Source organism: Colossoma macropomum, unplaced genomic scaffold, assembly GCF_904425465.1.
Source record: "Colossoma macropomum unplaced genomic scaffold, Colossoma_macropomum, whole genome shotgun sequence".
In the NCBI taxonomy this organism is placed as follows: domain Eukaryota; kingdom Metazoa; phylum Chordata; class Actinopteri; order Characiformes; family Serrasalmidae; genus Colossoma; species Colossoma macropomum.
The window spans coordinates 33,984,475-34,002,396 of record NW_023494795.1 but is presented as its reverse complement, the minus strand read 5'-3'; the positions used below and the strand labels follow the sequence as shown (position 1 = coordinate 34,002,396).

At 39.3% G+C, this 17,922-nt stretch overlaps 1 protein-coding gene across 2 annotated transcripts in view; it reads right to left on the bottom strand.

Annotated features, from left to right (window-relative positions):
* Nucleotides 1-17,922, bottom strand: part of phactr1 (phosphatase and actin regulator 1) — a 21,388-nt gene extending 3,466 nt beyond the window's left edge. Inside the window, exons 1-9 of one of the 2 annotated variants that reach the window (XM_036582275.1) lie at nucleotides 17,811-17,922; nucleotides 5,061-5,225; nucleotides 4,840-4,920; nucleotides 4,584-4,688; nucleotides 4,276-4,470; nucleotides 2,766-3,000; nucleotides 2,476-2,684; nucleotides 1,531-1,687; nucleotides 556-611 (exon numbers count right to left, since the gene is read on the bottom strand). In XM_036582275.1, coding sequence (XP_036438168.1) covers nucleotides 556-611; nucleotides 1,531-1,687; nucleotides 2,476-2,684; nucleotides 2,766-3,000; nucleotides 4,276-4,470; nucleotides 4,584-4,688; nucleotides 4,840-4,920; nucleotides 5,061-5,225; nucleotides 17,811-17,922 — 1,315 coding nt within the window. Of the gene's footprint in view, nucleotides 1-555; nucleotides 612-1,530; nucleotides 1,688-2,475; nucleotides 2,685-2,765; nucleotides 3,001-4,275; nucleotides 4,471-4,583; nucleotides 4,689-4,839; nucleotides 4,921-5,060; nucleotides 5,226-7,016; nucleotides 7,641-17,810 lie in introns of those variants that run through there. The other variant, XM_036582274.1, reaches the window with a different exon arrangement.

Here is a 17,922-nt window from a genome sequence, read left to right as displayed (position 1 = left end):
TCTAGCTGTCAATACTCAGTAGTTCTCAACTGACATCAGAAACAGCTCAAGCTCAAATAAACAAATATTACACAATGCTGTCCTCTAAAGGGGTCATAGCAACCAAGTCATAAGTTAAACTTTTGTAGTTTTCATAAGTCCCTTTGTCAGAGCCATAATCAAGTCATACATTTAAATATTACAAACTATTCACCAAAAGGGTAGTTTTATGTTTTATTCAATAAATCAAGAAAATGGACAATCTAATTACATTATTTTTGTCAGGTTTTCTGCCTTGTGATTTGATCTACACTTTTGAAATATTATAAATTCTTGATATTAATTTTATGATCATCTTATTCTCAATGTCATACAGCTTACTCAGAAGTTTTAGAATGTTCTACTCTTGTTCATCATTCTGTTCACCATTACACATTGTATACGTCTTTTTTATTACTTAAAACACTGATTCTCTGACACTCGTCTTGCAACAAAAATCTATACAGTTTAGAAGATTTTGTTAAGTTGAGAGTATGTCTGTATATAGCTATGTGTGTGCATGAGTGTTTTACTCACGTTTTAGGATATTTCGTTGCTCTAGTTCCTCTGCAGTTGGTCTCTGGCTAAGCCTCCTAAAAACAGATGAAACATGTAAAAAACACACCCAAATGCTCATGCCAAAATTTGCAGCACGTTGCAATTAATATGTCTGTGTCTAGATGAATGTGTATATGTATTAGAGATGTGGATGCTGACTAATTTGCATTGTTGAATACCCATAAGAGAATGAATGGATATCAGATAAACTGTAGAGAAGCAAAAACACAAAAAGCAAAAGGTGACAGAACTGCACGATATTGTAGCATCACTCATAACAATACATAGGTTTCGTGTTGGATGTGTAGCATAATGGAGGCTGCTTCAGATGAGCTAATAAGCTGAAACTACAGCTAACCAGTTCAACACTGCTTATGGAGATTAATTGTCTTCTACAGTGGACGATGAGCCAATACATTTGTTAGTCAGAAAAAGTTATTTTAACTGTTTCTAGACCTAACGTTAACATCAGCCTTGCCTACAAGCAAGGCGCTACAAGCCAAGCTACCTCTGTCTTTTCAGTCACATTCTTAACAACGTGTCCTTGACCACATGTTCACATCAAGGCACTTGTGTTTCGGAGCAGCAAAGCTAAACCATAACATAATTACTTGCATATGAGCACATTTTTTTACAGTTCTGTTAAAACATAAACTCGTCGTTTCACTGATGGTCTGTCCATTTCTCCATCTCACTACCATGCAACGACTACACAAATAAACACACACACATTATCTATGCTGCCTATCCTCCTGGGCTGTGGGGGTTGCTGGAACCTATCCCAGCACTTATTGGGTGGAAAGCAGGAAACACCCTGGACAGGTCGCCAGTCCATCACAGACTACCCGAAAAGTGTTGGTCAGTATTTAAATACTGGCACTACGAATAGTTAACTAGGTACTTGTGTACCTGTGCACATCCCTAGTATGTATGTGTGTTTGAGCATGATCTTACCGTGTGAGTTTAGTGCCAATTTGCTGTCTGGACTCTAGCCTCTCCTGGTCAGTCATCATGGGCAGAATGTTCTTGTCCTCCAGTTCTCTCTTAGATGGCCGGTTGCTCAGTTTTATTGCCAGTGAGTCTTTCCTAAGGATCCTCAGAGCTAGGGTGCCTGCTCATACATACACACAGAACAGAGAAAGGTGGTAAACCATATTCTGCTGCCCGAACATCACTCTCCTTTGTTTAGCCCAAATGTGGCCAAATGAAACAAGGAGACTTCGAGATACTACACAGTACACAAATACCATTTTCACCGCCTACAGTTTAAGCCCTGTTAAAGCTGGATTAGTATTAGCTGGGGAGGTGATTACTGATGAGATCTGTGACTTTGTCTTTGTCCAAACCTAAAATTAACATTAGCCTTGAGCGATCTGATCACAAGCGGACAATGAGATGTATAATCAGGTGTTTACTCGAATCTCAAATGTGTTTTCAATGACCACTTGTGATTGGATTTAGTGACTGGAGAAAGGCTGAAAGATGCATGGATTGTTTCGACTGTTTAGACGTCCAACAAGTAATAATTCTGGAGTGAGTAACCTTATCCTAGAGGAAAGAAAAATCTTAACATCTCTGTAGTTTCTCCTACACAATGAGATCAGATGGAAAGACAAAGGAGACTTTTGCTTATGTCTCCTGCTGCTCAGACATTTCTCCTGAGAAAAAGAGCAAAGTAATCTTGTGTCTTCTCGAGTTTTAGTAGAGATCTTAATAAAGTCACATACTGTGTCAAAATACTAACCCTCATCTTTATCTGCAGTTAAACTATCCTCTCTCTTTTATCCCTCTTGTATCTCATGTCTCCTTTTTGTCTAATGCTACTTCTCTTAAAGAATTTTAGGAGATTTAGGCTTGGATATTACTGTATTTATCCAAAAACAGACAACAGACACATACTTGTAAACAAAGAGTCATCATCTTCTTCCTCATCTTCGTCCTCGTCTTCATGCGTGTGTGTGCTGTACATATGTGCGCTGGGCACGAGGGTGTTGGTGGAGTGAGCAGTGAGTGTGTGTGCATTGGGCAGAGGTGTGTGTATTGCGTCTCGGTTCTCCTTCTCCTCTTCGCTCTCCATCAGCACTGATGGTACAGCCTGTAGCACCGAGCTTCACACCACAGAGCAGAGGGGTCAGAAACACACACATACACTAACTTACACAAACATATTTACAAACAAACACACTCACCTCTCCAGTCTCTGCACAGTGAGCGCAAGTGTTTTGTTGAGTTCTTCGATGATGCTGCTGGGGGGATGGAGGGAGAGAGGGAGTGTAGCATACTGCAGAGGATGTGAGTGTGTGAGAGAGTGTGTGTGCAGGTGTGTGTTCAGGGGCTGGAGGCATTTGAGCTGAAAAGAAGATGCCGGCTCACAGATCATCACTTTTTTTGGAGGGAGCGGTGGTGAGAGTTTTCCTATCGTGTCTAGAGGGGAAAACAGATAGAGGTCAAGTGTTAAGCAACTGTGTCAGAAAAAGAGAGAGATGGAAGGATCAAGAAATATTCTGCATTCTGTATTCTATATATTTGTATTTTAATTTCCTTTAAGTTCACTTAAAATCTGTATGTATATGCATGTATATAATAACTGTAATACAATGCTACTATTCTAAAGTTTCAAACAATTTGGAGGAATCTGTAAAAATTAAGAACTGTTAGATTATGATGATGAATGGCTAATTCTAATAATATAAATTGGTTACCACAGCACACATTTCACATTTCTGCACTGACAACACAGACTTCATCAGCACTTCAGTCGGAAAAAAAAACATCAGTGGAAAATGCCTGAACTAATTTCACTAACTTAGTGATGTTTGACAATGCAGTTAGCAGTTACCAAAAACAGATAAGTGATGGTATTTCAAATTTTGAAGGCCTCAAATTTCTGTTCCACATCTTCAATAATAGCTTAGAGGATAAAAACTCCTATCTGAATGAACAAAGTTGATAGACTTGTGTTGAAGTAACAGAAAGACAAAAACTAAACCTTTCTGTAGTGTGTTGAGCTGTTAGTCTGCTGAAATTTTAGCTAAGTTTACTAAGCTGGGATGTTAATGTAAATTTAGACAAACGATTATCATCTGCAGAATTATTGCGATAAACAATTTTACTGTGGTCCAAATTCAGTCACAAATACCACATGAGTGTATATCTTATGCAGCCCTTGATGGTAATACAATTACGGCATGAATGCTAACTCTAGCTTCTAGTATTACTTAATCATTTATAATGACAATTGGTATGTAAAGATGGTAACAGTGGCTCTTCACGTTTGTTTGGTTGGAAGCCAAAACACTGCCCTCTCCCTGACAAGCTTGTTCGTTTGACATTCTTTATTCTGGAGTTTCTTTGTTTTATTTGCATGTATCATAGAATTACTTGTCAGACTGAAAATCTGTTATAATGTTAGAATGACTGTGCATAAAGAACAGTTAAATTAAGATGAAGCAATGTGAACCATAGCATGTGAAATAAAAAGAAAAATTATTTGCATAATATAGGCATTTATTTAAATGATCACAGTATTTGATAATATCAATTAACACCCCAAGTCTTATGTTTAGATATTAAATCAAACCCCTTTATTACAAAACAAGAAAAATGCAGTTTTCCATAATTTAGACCCTTTAAGACATTATGTGTTTGCCTCAGGAGATGGAAATGACCCTGAAAATGTTTGCTTGTGTGTACGTGTACCTGTTAAATGGTTGGGTATTCTGCTGTAAGGTTTAGGAGGTAAGGCAGGTGGCTGCTTCAGCACTGCTGGTTTGGTATGCGGCACGTCCAAAATGTCACTTGGCAATGGCATGGGCTTCACAGGGGGTGTGGCTGGAGATGGCTTGGAGGTGTGGCCTGTAAGACACACCCCTGTTTCCCCTGGCATTGAATTTTCTGGACCAGTAAAGACAAAAACAGGACTAGGATTTAATATATCGGGTAATCAAAAAAAAAAAAGATTCAGCTTGGCAGACATCTGATGGGTATTTATCTGATGGGCTGAATACCTGTTCCACTCCCACTGGCCTCCTGGGTCTCAGATACAGGACTAATGACTGTAAGTCTGTCCATGTCAGGCACACAAACATGACCACTGTCTACTGTTACCTCCTCTAAAAAAAAGAGAGAACAAGAGAAAAACACAACTGATCATACAACAGCTGAGAAAAATATTCCTCATGCTTATTAGATTTTCTGTTTAGTATTTCAACATATCACTATTATCATACGAGGTTTTTTGTGGCGATATGTATAAGTGTCTACCTTTTTCGTTAACCTCCTTTAAGACGCCTCTCTTTATCAGTTCCTCTCTGCTCTGCCGTGTGGACATCTTTCTCTCCAAGACTAAAGAAATGACAACAGCCATCTGTCACACATTAGCAGATGCCAACAGAGAGTAAGAATCCTCATCTGCTATTTGTGGCATATGAATGTGTGTGCATGTGTGTGTGTGTGTGTGTGTGTGTGTGTGTGTGTGTGTGTACCTGCAGATGTCTGTTTGAACTTGTCACTCTTCTTCTTCCTCCATTTCCATGGCTTGAAGAGTCGCCCCAGGGTTGCCAGCTTACTCCTCCTCCGAATGGGCGGAGTGTGGGTGCCTGGCACCAGTGAATCAGAGCGCATTGCAGCCAGTCGCTCAGCCCCCTCCGCTGTAAAGAAGAAAAATAAACTCATCAGAAAATGGCCAATGTGCAAGAGCAAACTTACGGAAGAAGTCATTACAAAAAGTCAAAAAATATTCTGAAGTGCACAGAAGGCAGTCCTGCCCTACACACTTCAAAGAACACTAAACAATGTAAAAATTCAAGCACTCCATATTAAGTCACAGAAAATCAAGAAGTATTACAACTTACTACACAATGTAAGTTTTGGGGACGTTTGGGGTCCTCTTTGAGGTCGATATGTGTAATTGCGCGCAACATTTTATGATGCTGGTTGCGTTTAGACCCCTTTCCCATACAGATGAATCTGATGATTGCTGATTGATGAATTATGTAAGCAGACTACACATCTCCATTACAAATGAAAATGTAAACAGTAGAGGAAAGGTTACAACTCCAAGGCAGGGTTAATTAAAATAGATGGAAGGGCCAGTTATAAGTCTCTACAAAGTCTGATGAATCAATGCAAAATAAAAATAATTAAGTGAGGATCTATGTTGTTTAAACCAGATGAGCTTTCCAACCTAAATAGAGAAAAATATATTCATCAAAATAAATTTAATTATGACAAAACAAAATAATATCAGCACAATAATACTGACATGTATTTTATTCACATTACATCTATGGTAATTTTTTTGATGAACCTGTGGTCAAAAAATTACTTCTTTGAATTTGTGTGGGGGATATGGACTTCTCCCATTGTTTATTTTAGGGGTCTTATTTGTAACACTGTATTGCATCTAACCTCATTGTGTGGAAGCTGTACTTTAGGTGGGCTAGCTCTCACTTTGAGCTGTTTACATACTTCAAAAATGGTGCATACTACAGCCATCAAGACGGTGATTAAAATGATACAGGAGGAAATTCTGTGACTTGAACAACTCAGTAATCAAAAAACACAATGAAAAAAATCTATGTTACAGGTACTTCTAGATTCTTTATGGACTCAGTATGGACTCTTTATAGACTCCAAGGTAAATCTTGTCAAATTCATAGATGACGTTGCTATGGGAATATAAGAACATAACTAATAGCATGTTTTACTTGAACTTGTTTAACTGCATAAAATGTGCTACATTTTATCCACATTATTTTGTGTCCTGCTCTTCCATACAATCCATGAATTTAGATAATTTATTATTAGCAGTAGAAGTGGTGGTGCTATTTTATAGGAATAAGTGCTTTATTCTGTATATTCAAAGAGGCTGAGAGGCCCACAGACATCAGGCTACACAGAACCAAATATTCCAAGTCCTCACAAATGCAGCCTGTTAATAAAGATGATGAAATTTCCACTCGGAAAAGTTCAAATTAACGCGTCTGTCAGACGTTCCCAAATGGAAAAAACAGACATTAGGCTGTAAAACTACATGGACAAACGAGGGATTCAGTGCAGCGCACACAAACTCTTCTGCTCGGTCTTCATGGAGACCGAACCTAGCAACGAAACGTTTCTCAGCTGCTCGCTGTTCAACATCACTGAGCTGAGAAGAAACAGAATTCAATGAAAGCTACTTAGAAATATTCCATCTCAACTAGCCTGCACTACCTTAACCATTTGCAGACTATCAGAACCCACACACAGGCAACACAGCAAACACCTTGGCCTACAAAAATATGCTAAATTAAATGGTGCACCAGTTAAAGCACACCTTAAGGAAAACGGGATCATACCTAAACGCGTAATAGTCAATAGCTTCACATGATACGGTGGCCATGCAAACGCAGCTATTTTTCCCAGTCGCTAACTGAAAACTCAGGTCTGTGGACACTCACCGTCTCCTCGGCTGCAGTTGCTGCACATGTGCTTGATCTGTCCGGAGATCATGAAGGGCGTGTTGTTGTTATTGGGCGCCGCAGGCTGCGGCAGCCGCGCTCGCGCCACGCTGAATGCTCTCCGTTTACGCGGCTTCTCCGCCGACATGAGTGCAGAAGATGGCTCCTCTCGAGCTCGGGCTGCGAGCCGGGACGCCATGGAGGCCGTTAACGGAACTCTGTGCCCCAGATCTGGGTCTAAAAATGTGCAGCCGCTGCCACAGACTGAGCGGAGAGGCCGCGGGACAGCAGCCCGCGCTCCATGCCGAAGATCCGCCCGCCCGTCCCAGCGGCTGAACCTCCGACGTCAGCCACGAAAATGGTCCACCTGCGTACGATGGAGTAGGGTATATACACACTCACACGCCCTCTGATATGAGCCACGTTTCTCGTTTTACTTTCTTTCAAATCCAGCTCCGTGTCGACGCCATTAGCACTGTGTCATATTTCTAGACTTTATTATTATCCGCGGATTAATTTTCTTTAAATATGTTTGTATGTAGCGGTGGCTGCATAACGGTAGCATCACTAGCACCCCTTCGAAATCATCATAGTGACGTTGAGCTGTATGCCGTGCTTAAGACGCGGACTGGATTGTACAAGCGGAACGAAGTCGGAGAACATTCAGTCATCCTGAAGTGAAACTGCCCTCCTCTCCTGTGATCCAGCTCCCCTTTGTACTACAAGCCCAGGCTTACGGCAGTATCTTTTGAAAATATTTATGTGGTACCGTTGGTCCAACAGAGCTTGTGTATTAGTCACACCACTAGGCTTTTGAATTAAGTTAAATACTGATGTCGTAAATATTATTTTAAGTAAACATCATCCAAACAACGTGTTCTCTTTGTCTGCATGCCTTTGAAATACATTTTGTGCTAGGCTAATTGTATGATTTGTAACAACTGTGTGGCACTTCATTAGCCTCTTGAAAGATCTAAACGAAGAACTGAGGCCTGTAGTTAGGGATAGGCGGCACCGCACATTTTCTTTTCTATTCGATACTAAATAATACGCAGGGTAATATCCCAATACAAATACTGATATGAAGACTTTTAAAAGTCTTGGTATAACGGCCAAATAACAGTTTAGCAAAGTTAAATAACTGATTAATTATATCAAGTAAACATTCAGTCTCTGCGATACTCTCAAAAGTCAGACAGACTGAAAAACAGCCCCCTCCAGTCCAGTGAAATATTAAACCATAAACCCAGTACCCTCCCTTAACTCCCTTCATAAGTTCAGTTCATGACATGGTAAGCAACTTGTCATTAACTTATTATATAGCGTTGCTGCCTATTTATTATGACTCGGATATTATCTGAAACCACGTTGCTGTATATCTAGTTTACAGCTGTTGCCTGCAGCAAATTCTTACAAATAAAAGTATACTAAACTAAGAGTGAACATACAGATAATGTGTATATAGAACAGACATATAGACATGAACATTGACATCAGCTTATGGATTATGTAATTATACATGATAAATGTTTTAGTCCGGACCCCCCATCATGAATCTTACAAAATGTACTGAATCCAAAGCAGAATGTAGTGTAATGATGTTGGCTTCAACAACAGTACTGAATTCTAGTGATGTCACTGAATATCAGTGAGAGTCCTGGTCACTGTATGATACTGAAAGCATACTTTGGTGTCAAATCAAACATGTTTGCTGTCTGAAGTTTGCTTCTTTAGTTTTGCATTGGAGCTATGAGGTTGATGTAGGAAAAAAGTAGTGGAAGCTCATACCCTACCAATTAGAATTGTGCACTCTACATATCTGAATCATCACAAACTTGTCTCAAACTTCAGTGAGTTGTTAAGTAACCTCAAACAGACACACAAATATGGTTTCTGACACTGTAAGACATACTGTACTCTATAAAAATAGAGATAGTACAAAGACAACATATCAAATGTTGAAACTGAGAAATTGTATTGTTTTTTGAATTTTGAATTTAATGCCAGCAACACATTTCAAAAAAAGTTGGGACAGAAGCAACATGGCAAAGCTGTGTAATGTGTGGAGCATCTCACAGCTAAGAGCATCCCAGTGAGTCTTTCACAAGTAAAGATAGAGAGGGGTTCACCACTGTGTGAAAGACTATGGGGGCAAATAGTGCAACTATTCAAAAGAAACCTTTTTCAACATAAAACAGCTAAAAACTTGGGATTATGCATCTATGATACATAATATCATTAAAAGATTGAGAGAATCTGGAGAAATCTCTGTATGTAAGGGACAAGGTCAAAACCAATATTGACTGGCCATGATCTTCAGGTTCTCAGGCAGCACTGTATTAAAACCAGACATGATTCTGTAATGGAAATCACTGCATGTGTTCAGGAACACTCCTGAAAACCACTGTCTGTAAACACAGCTTGTCACTGCATCTACAAACGCAAGTCAACCTTTAACAAGCCTGCAGGCCTAAATTTTTATTACACACTTCTATAACTTAAGAATAGCTCTATTAATTTGCATTGAAGTCCCTATAGTTACTGATTAATAGGCCTTTGAATGAAATAAACCTAGAATGTTAAGGGGTTAAAACTCTACCATGCAAAAAAGAAGCTACATAAACAGGACCCAAAATGCCACTGCTTTCTCTGGGCCTCCTTAAAGATGTACTGAGGTGAAGTGGAAAAGTGTCCAGTGGTCTGATGTACCAAAATTTTAATTTTTTTCTGGAAAATGACAATGTCTTTTTTCAGGGAAGGCCTTGCTTATTTCAGCAAGACAATGCCAAACCACAGTCTGCATGTATTACAGCATGGCTCCGTAGTAAAAGAGTCCAGGTGCCACAGTTTGCCTGCCTGTCGTCCAGACCGGTCACCCACTGACAACATTTGGCACATTTTGAAATGAAAAATATGACAAAGGAGACCCCGAACTGTTGAGCAGCTGAAATTCTGTATCAAGCAAGAATGGGAAAACATTTTACTTTCAAAACTACCACAATTGGTCTTCCAATTTCCAGTTTCCAAACGCTTACAGAGTTTTGATAAAAAGATGATGCAACACAGTGGTAAACATGCCCCTGTCCCAACCTTTTAAAACATGTTGCATTAAATTTAAAATGGGTATATATTCTTTAAAAAACAATAACATTTCTCAGTTTCAACATTTGATATGTTGTCTTTGTACAAGTTTCACGTAAATATAGGGTTTAAATGATTTGCACATCATTGCATTCTGTTTTTATTCACATCTTGCACAGCACCCCAACTCTTTTGGAAACAGGGTTGCACATAACTAATAGTATCATGCAGTGACATAAAGTGGCAGAAACCACTCTATTTCCATTATTACTTCCAGCTTTCATTACTTCTTAGGTATTTTTTAGCCTCATAGCTCCAGAACAAAACTAGAGATTGACTAGACCAGCAACAAGTAGAAAATTGGGTCAAGCACAAACTCAAGCACATCCATGGACTGTTGTCTAAAGTGCTCTCTCTCTCTCTCACTCGCTCTCTTTTTTTTCACTATCACTCCAAAGCCCCAACAGATGGCACTCTCCCATAACAATCCACAGCCTGTTTAAACCAGTATGAACTGTAAGTATTTAATTTTGTGTAGATAATATTGCAGCAGCTTATATATATTGAATATATATATTGAATGCTGTCCCTGAATGTGTGTGTACAAGTCTGTTTATGTTTCAGAAGTGTGCCTCCACTGATGTCTTCTTAGTAAAGCTTAGTATTCAGGGGGAAAATATATGTCATCCTTGCTGATGACCAGTACATAGGAACGGTACAAGATTCCAGGCAATGGCCATTTCAAAAACAAAAACAATGGAAATAAGATATGCCTCAGGTGCAGCATCCTATCTATGCCTCAAGATGCAACACAGAATAGCTTTTTTGACAGAGCAGGGCAGCTGTAAAATGGTGAAACCTTTGATGTCAGCCAAAAAACTTTTTATACCATCACATGGTACTTTGTCTAAAGCATTCAAAGTAGTCATGAAAATAGCACAGTGCAGCACTTCTGTTTTTATTGTTGAATTAGGACAGATCAGATTTCATAAAAAAATCATTAAAGGCATGCAGCCCTGTTGCTCAGCTAAACCCTTGTCTGCAGTCTTAAAGCCTTCTGATGCTTAAGAACCCAGGTGCTTTCTGTGTTTATATTTATACTCAGTACACTGTGCTTTAAGGGCGTACAGTTCACATTTTAATGCATATGATATGGTAGTTTACATTTATTATATAACTTTGAAAATTAATACTTAATAATAACACATTCTTTCAAGAATAAGAAAATATAGCTCCTTTCAGCCAGTAATTAATAGTTATTCCTCTTATTGTGGCATAAATTATTATTATTCACTAAAAGTAATTTTGTGGTGCATGTTATGATTGAAAAAAAAAAAAACAGTAGCAACATGGCTGCTCTGTGACACAACACTCAGAGGTCAGGGGTTATTGGCCTGATATATTTGAATGCAAGTAAATGTTTCGAGCTTGGCACGATAACAGCACTCTACTGTTTAATCCACATTCTTATGTAACACCCATCCCTCACACACACACATACACACGCAGTGTGAACCAGTGATTAGCTCCCCTTTAGCATACCTCTGGCACACACACAGTCAAACACACACACGCACACGCAAATTACTCACACCATCCGGGATTATCTCTCTCTCTCACTCTATCTCCCTCTCTCTCTCTCGCGCACACACAGATGCAGGGCTCAGTATGAACAGAGGCTTCCTGCAAGCTCTCTGCGTGTGTATCAGAACTCCTACCTGAGACTGTCTGTCCTCATTGGCCTCAACGTACACACACATGCGCAAACACACACACAAACAACTTGCTATGCAGCACCAAGCATAGTACTAAATATTGATCTACCACTGACAAATCTATAAAAAAACATTTCTAATACCCTCTCAAAGGATAAACACATATAAACATGGGTGCCCACACAGACACAGAGGCATTCAACTCTCATTCAATTTTTTATTACATTTTCAGTCAAAATAGCTATTAAACACAAGTTATTTATTTTTCAAAAGATATTTCTGAGGAGATCAGATATAAGATAATCCACTTGCATAAGAAACGAGAAAGTCAGCATAAAATAAGTGAAAAAACACGAGATTAGACAATTATATTGTCAATTTCACACCAAAAAGTCTGGTAGACCACCAAAACAGCTCTTAATGCTTAAACACTTCCTAAAGCTTTGATATTTGACAGAAAATCAAGCTCCACTCTTGCTTCAGATCTGAAAAAAAGCCACAGGTGTTTCTGTCCATACTTCCACTGTCAGAAGACAACTATGGATCTGAAAGGATGTGCAACTGTCAAGAATCTGTTATTGAGAAAACGAAATGGTCAAAAATAAAGAGCATTTACTCTAGAACCCCTAAAGTGGATATATGAGATGTGGAGTGAGGATTTATGGATTTTATTGTGTCTAAATTTTGATTACTTGGATTGCGAGAAGCAGAAAATAAAGACTGAACTTTAGGTATTTACAAGAAGTATGGAAACATATCCGTGCAGATTTCTTTTGAAAAACATAAAGCAAGCCTCCCAAAAAGAATTACAGCTGTAATAAAGGCTAAGGATGGACACACTAAACTGAAAAAATATTGTATATTACTTGTTAAGGGTTTTTGTAATATAATTTTCTAATATAAATGTATAAATACATTTTTGCTTTTTTCCCTTGATGCTGAAAAATTAATAAAGTTGTAATTAAGGGTCATTTTGACTGGAAATAAAAATGAAGGGTGGTCTCTGACTGTATGTCCTATATGTATTACATGGGACTTACAAAGGCCCACGTCTTGTCATCGTATAAATAATATCAATATTTGGCCCCATGCCCAGACATTGTATAAAAAAAACTACATAACATTATATAATAATATAAATAACATAAATGTGTGTGTGTAAAAATTGCAAAACTGGGCTTAAGGTTAGACTGAAAAACTCTTATTATATATAGGTAGTTGCCCTTTCATTTAAAAAATCAGGACTGTTTTGCTGATCACTGGAGGTAAGCTCTGTTTTTCCTGCCATAGTCAGGGCATTTGCGTCCATAAAATGTACGAAAACAAAGATGCACACACACACAGATGGCCTGGATGGTTATGCACTCACTCCTTATCTCTGTAGCTTTTACCAGACAAAAATAATTATTAAACACACCCAAATGAGATGATGACATAACCTCTTTCTCCATTGTGGGGGCATAGTTTGGGGTTTCCAGAGCACTGGAATAAATTCATTGTGGCAGAACAGCACAGCCTGCAGGGTGTGTGTATGTGTGTGTGTGTCTATGCATGTGTATCAGTTGGCAATGGTAGCAAAGACTGAGGAGTAACATCTCTCTGTGATTCTTTCTACCTCCTCTTTCTAAAGAAAATGTAATTTTTAACACTTTCATTGGTTATACTGGCAGTGATGTCACAAATATCTTACACCTTAAAAATAACAAGAAAGACACAAATGCTGTCATGATGCGTTAAGCATTGGTCCTGTATTTATGACACTGTAACCCAATTAATTAATTCTTAGTTATGTGCTAAGGCATTTAACATTATTGCTATGCTAATTTGCATAGAAATATAACACCAGAGGAGTTTGTCCAATTGTGTAGGCTGCTGGCAGACCCCACTCACACCTTGGGCATATTTCAAAGAGCAGGATTTAATTTAAGGATCAGCTAATTTGAGCTAAAAGTAAAGTCTGGTAAAAGTAAAGGAGAGGAGAGAATGAGAAGACATAAGTTTAACTGCAAATAAGTCTTTGGAGCAAGCTGATAGACAAGAGGAAATGAATTTGGAAGCAAAAGAGGCCATGTTTTCCCAATAGTAACAATAATAATAATAATAATAATAACAATAATAATAAAAAAACAGATGAACCTATTAACTGGAAACTCACTTGCTTTAGCACCTGCCCAATGCACACACACACACACACATATATTCTCTGAACCGCTTATCCTTCTGGGTCGCGGGGGGTGCTGGAGTCTATCCCAGCGGTCACTGGGTGGAAGGCAGGAAACATCCTGGACAGGTCGCCAGTCCATTGCAAGGCACCTGCCCAATGCTTTCTATTATAATTGTTATTTGATGGTTTGTTAGGCAGTATTAGTTTGAGAAACCTAACAGTGAACAATGGGGCATTTTTTGGGGCTGCAGTAACAGTAGCAGTAGAGCTGGAAAATTGCTGAAACAAAATTGAAAGATTTGTTTGCATTCAGCTACAAAGAGCATATTGTCCAAAAAAAATGCAATTTTTAGTTTTCTGCATAATTTGAGTTTAGCCACTGCCCTCTACATTGTGTCATACAATGTAACATTGTGTGGAAAAAGTACATGATAAATAATCCAATAGAAATGCTCCAAATTTCCTTGGAATCCCTTTACATTAACCCCTTAAATGATTAGGGCCTGTCGGCAGTTTTATTACACACTTCTATAACCAAAGAACAGCTCCACCAGTTTGTACTGAAGTCCATGTAGTTGCTCAATAGTAGGCTTTAGTTCGCAATGAGCCTGGGATTTTAAAAGTTAAGAATGTTTCCTCTCCTTTAAAGTTTTCATTTTGAGACTTTTTTTGTTTGTTTGTTTTGCTGATGTTGGATAAGTAGTTCTGGATCACAAATATCATTCCAACTCATCCCAAAGATATTTTGGTCCATATATTGGTCCATCGATCCACAGAAAGTCTCACTGTTCTGGGGGGCTTCATATCTTTCTAGTGGATGCTTGCCATTGAGCATGGTGGCTTTAGGCTTATTTGTAGCTGCTACTTTTGGCAATGCAAAAAAAAATAAAATAAATAAATATATATATATATATATATATATATATATATATATATATATATATATATAACCCCATTTCCAAAAAAGTTGAGATGCTGTGCAAAATGTAAATAAAATAAAATTCAATCATGTGTAAATCATTTAAACCCTATATTTAATTGAAAATAGTACAAAAACAAGATATCAAATGTTGAAACTGAGAAATTTTATTATTTTTGAAAAATATATGCCCATTTTCAATTTGAAGCCAACAACACATTCCAAAACAGTTGGGACGGGGGGCATGTTTACCACTGTGTTTCATCACCTCTTTTAACAACACTCTGTAAGCGTTTGGGAGCTAAGGAGACCAACTGCTGTAGTTTTGAAAGTGAAATGTTTTCCAATTTTTGCTTAACATAGGATTTCAGCTGCTCAACAGTTCAGGGTCTCCTTTGTCGTATTTTTTATTTTAGAATGTGCCAAATGTTTTCAGTGGTGACAGGTCTGGACTGCAGGCAGGTCAGTTTAGCACCTGGACTCTTTTAATACAGAGCCATGCTGTTGTAATACATGCAGAATGTGGTTTGACACTGTCTTGCTGAAATAATGAAGGCCTTCCCTGAAAAAGACGTCGTCTGGATGGCAGCATATGTTGCTGAAACATGTATATATATATATATCGTTCAGCATTAATGGTGCCTTCACAGATGTGCATGTCATCCATGCCATGTGCACTAATGCACCCTGTACCATCATGAATACTGGCTTTTGAACTGTGCACTGATAACATGCTGAGTGGTCTTTAGCCTGGAGGACACAGTGTCTATGATTTCCAAAAACAATTTCAAATGTTGATTCATCGGATCACAGGACACTTTTCCACGTCCTCTCAGGCCATTTTAAAAGAGCTCGGGCCCAGAGAAGGTGGCAGCATTTCTGGATCCTGTTTATATATGCTTTCTTCTTTGCGTTTAAGTTTTAAGTTTTGAGTTTTATTCAGCATTTGTGGATGGAGCGCCAAACTGTTTTCATAGACAGTGTTTTTCAGAAGTGTTTCTGAGCCCATGCAGTGATTTCCACTACAGAATCATGTCTGTTTTTTCAATGCAGTGCCGTCTGAAGGCCCAAAGATCACGGCCAGCAAATACTGGTTTTTGGCCTTGTCCCTTGCACACAGAAATTTCTCTGGATTCCCTAAATCTTATTGATATTATGTACTGTAGATGATGAAAAGCAAAAGTTCTTTGCTATTTTAAGTTGAGAAATGTTATTCTTGAATTGTTGCACCATTTGCCTGCACAGTCTTTCACAGGGTGGTGAACCCTTTCGCATCTTTACTTCTGAAAGACTCAACCTCTCTGGGATGCTTTTTTGTACCCAATCATGCTACTGACCTGTTGCCAATTAACCACCAGGTGTTTTTTTTTTAAGCATTACACAATTTTACCAGCCTTTTGTTGCCCCCATCCCAACTTTTTTGGAACGTGTTGCTGGCATCAAATTCAAAATGGGCATATATTTTTCAAAAAAACAATACAATTTCTCAGTTTCAACATTTGATATGTTATCTTTGAAGCATCTTCAATGAAATATAGGGTTTAAATGATTTGCACATCATTGCATTTTGTTTTTATTTTAACATTTTTCACAACGTCCCAACTTTTTTGGAAATAGGGTTGTATATATATATATATATATATATATATATGTATGTGTGTGTGTGTGTGTGTGTATACTGTTGTGTATATATATATATATATATATATATATATATATATATATATATATATATAGGGTAGGGGTGTCTGGATACGTTTGGACATATAGTCACAAGCATTAACAAGCTGAATGGGTGTGGCACATTCTAAAGCGAGAGAGAAAGAAAGAGGGAAAGTGAGTGAGTAAAAGAGAGAAGGAGAGAGAGTCAGACAGAGAGAGAGAGAATGACGTAAGTTTGAATACAAATAAGTGGTTGGAGAGCTAGCCTATAGACACGAGGATGGTAAAGGAGTATTTCAAAGTATCTGCATTGTCACTGTGAGTGCACTGCAACCAAATGGCCTTTCGAACGCAACTGCATGCAGACAGTTTCAGTTTCAGCAACTCAGTTCGGCGGACAGCTCCAATGTCGCGCGCCACGCTCGTCCCTCAAATTCTGGCACGAGAGCGTTCCAGCACAACCCGTCACGAGACGACAACGGCGGCGTCATCAAACAACACGCGTGGTGGCGGGTGTGGAGAAAGTTACCATAGCAACACTGATTACAATCGGGCCTCTAGGCGTTTAATGATTGTATCATTTTTCTGCAACACAAGCGAGCGCACGTGCCTGGTTTGCATGGGTGGTTTTTAATCAGATGTGGCGTTAAGGACAGTCTGTTTCTGCATGTATAGGCCGCTAGCTGTAGTTACAACACACTGAAGAATACGCACTGGAAGACACTAGCGATCACGCGCGCTATAAGCCGGCGTGCTGTGGTTTCTTTACACTAAAATTCCGCAGTGGCTTTGACAGCATCCTGAGGAAGCCTATGCTAGCTGGCGTTAACGCGACCGCGATGAATCGGTGTCATAAAACGCGGTTAGCTCGCGCCGTCTCCGCCGTTAACTTCCACCGAGTTGCCCTCTGTGCAGTTTCGCGCGCATGTGACGACGCGGCGGACGGTGAAAAACGTTCCTCGAGACGTTCATCAAGAAAGCCGTAAGTCACCCTGCTTGTGGGGACACACAGCACGCACTGAGTCAGTCAGCGGTGCTCGTGTACGGTTCTGTGGCCAACAGCGCCTTTCACTGCAGCCAGATTTGAAGCCGAGAGCTCGTGCACAGTGCCATTAGGAATCAGGGACTGCCTTTCAACCTTCTCGGCACGAGAAAAGTCATCTGTCATGCACGCTCGCGCACACGCGCACACACCTACACACACACACGAAAGACACACATGCACGCGCGCGTCTGGCCGTCGCACGCCCTACCTGTCTGCAGCGAGTATGATAGTCTCGTCTCGGTGAGGTAGGGGGTGTCGCTCTTGGAGCGCGCTCTCCGGATGGGCCGCCGGTCCACATCGTCCTCCGGAGCCGCCGCCAT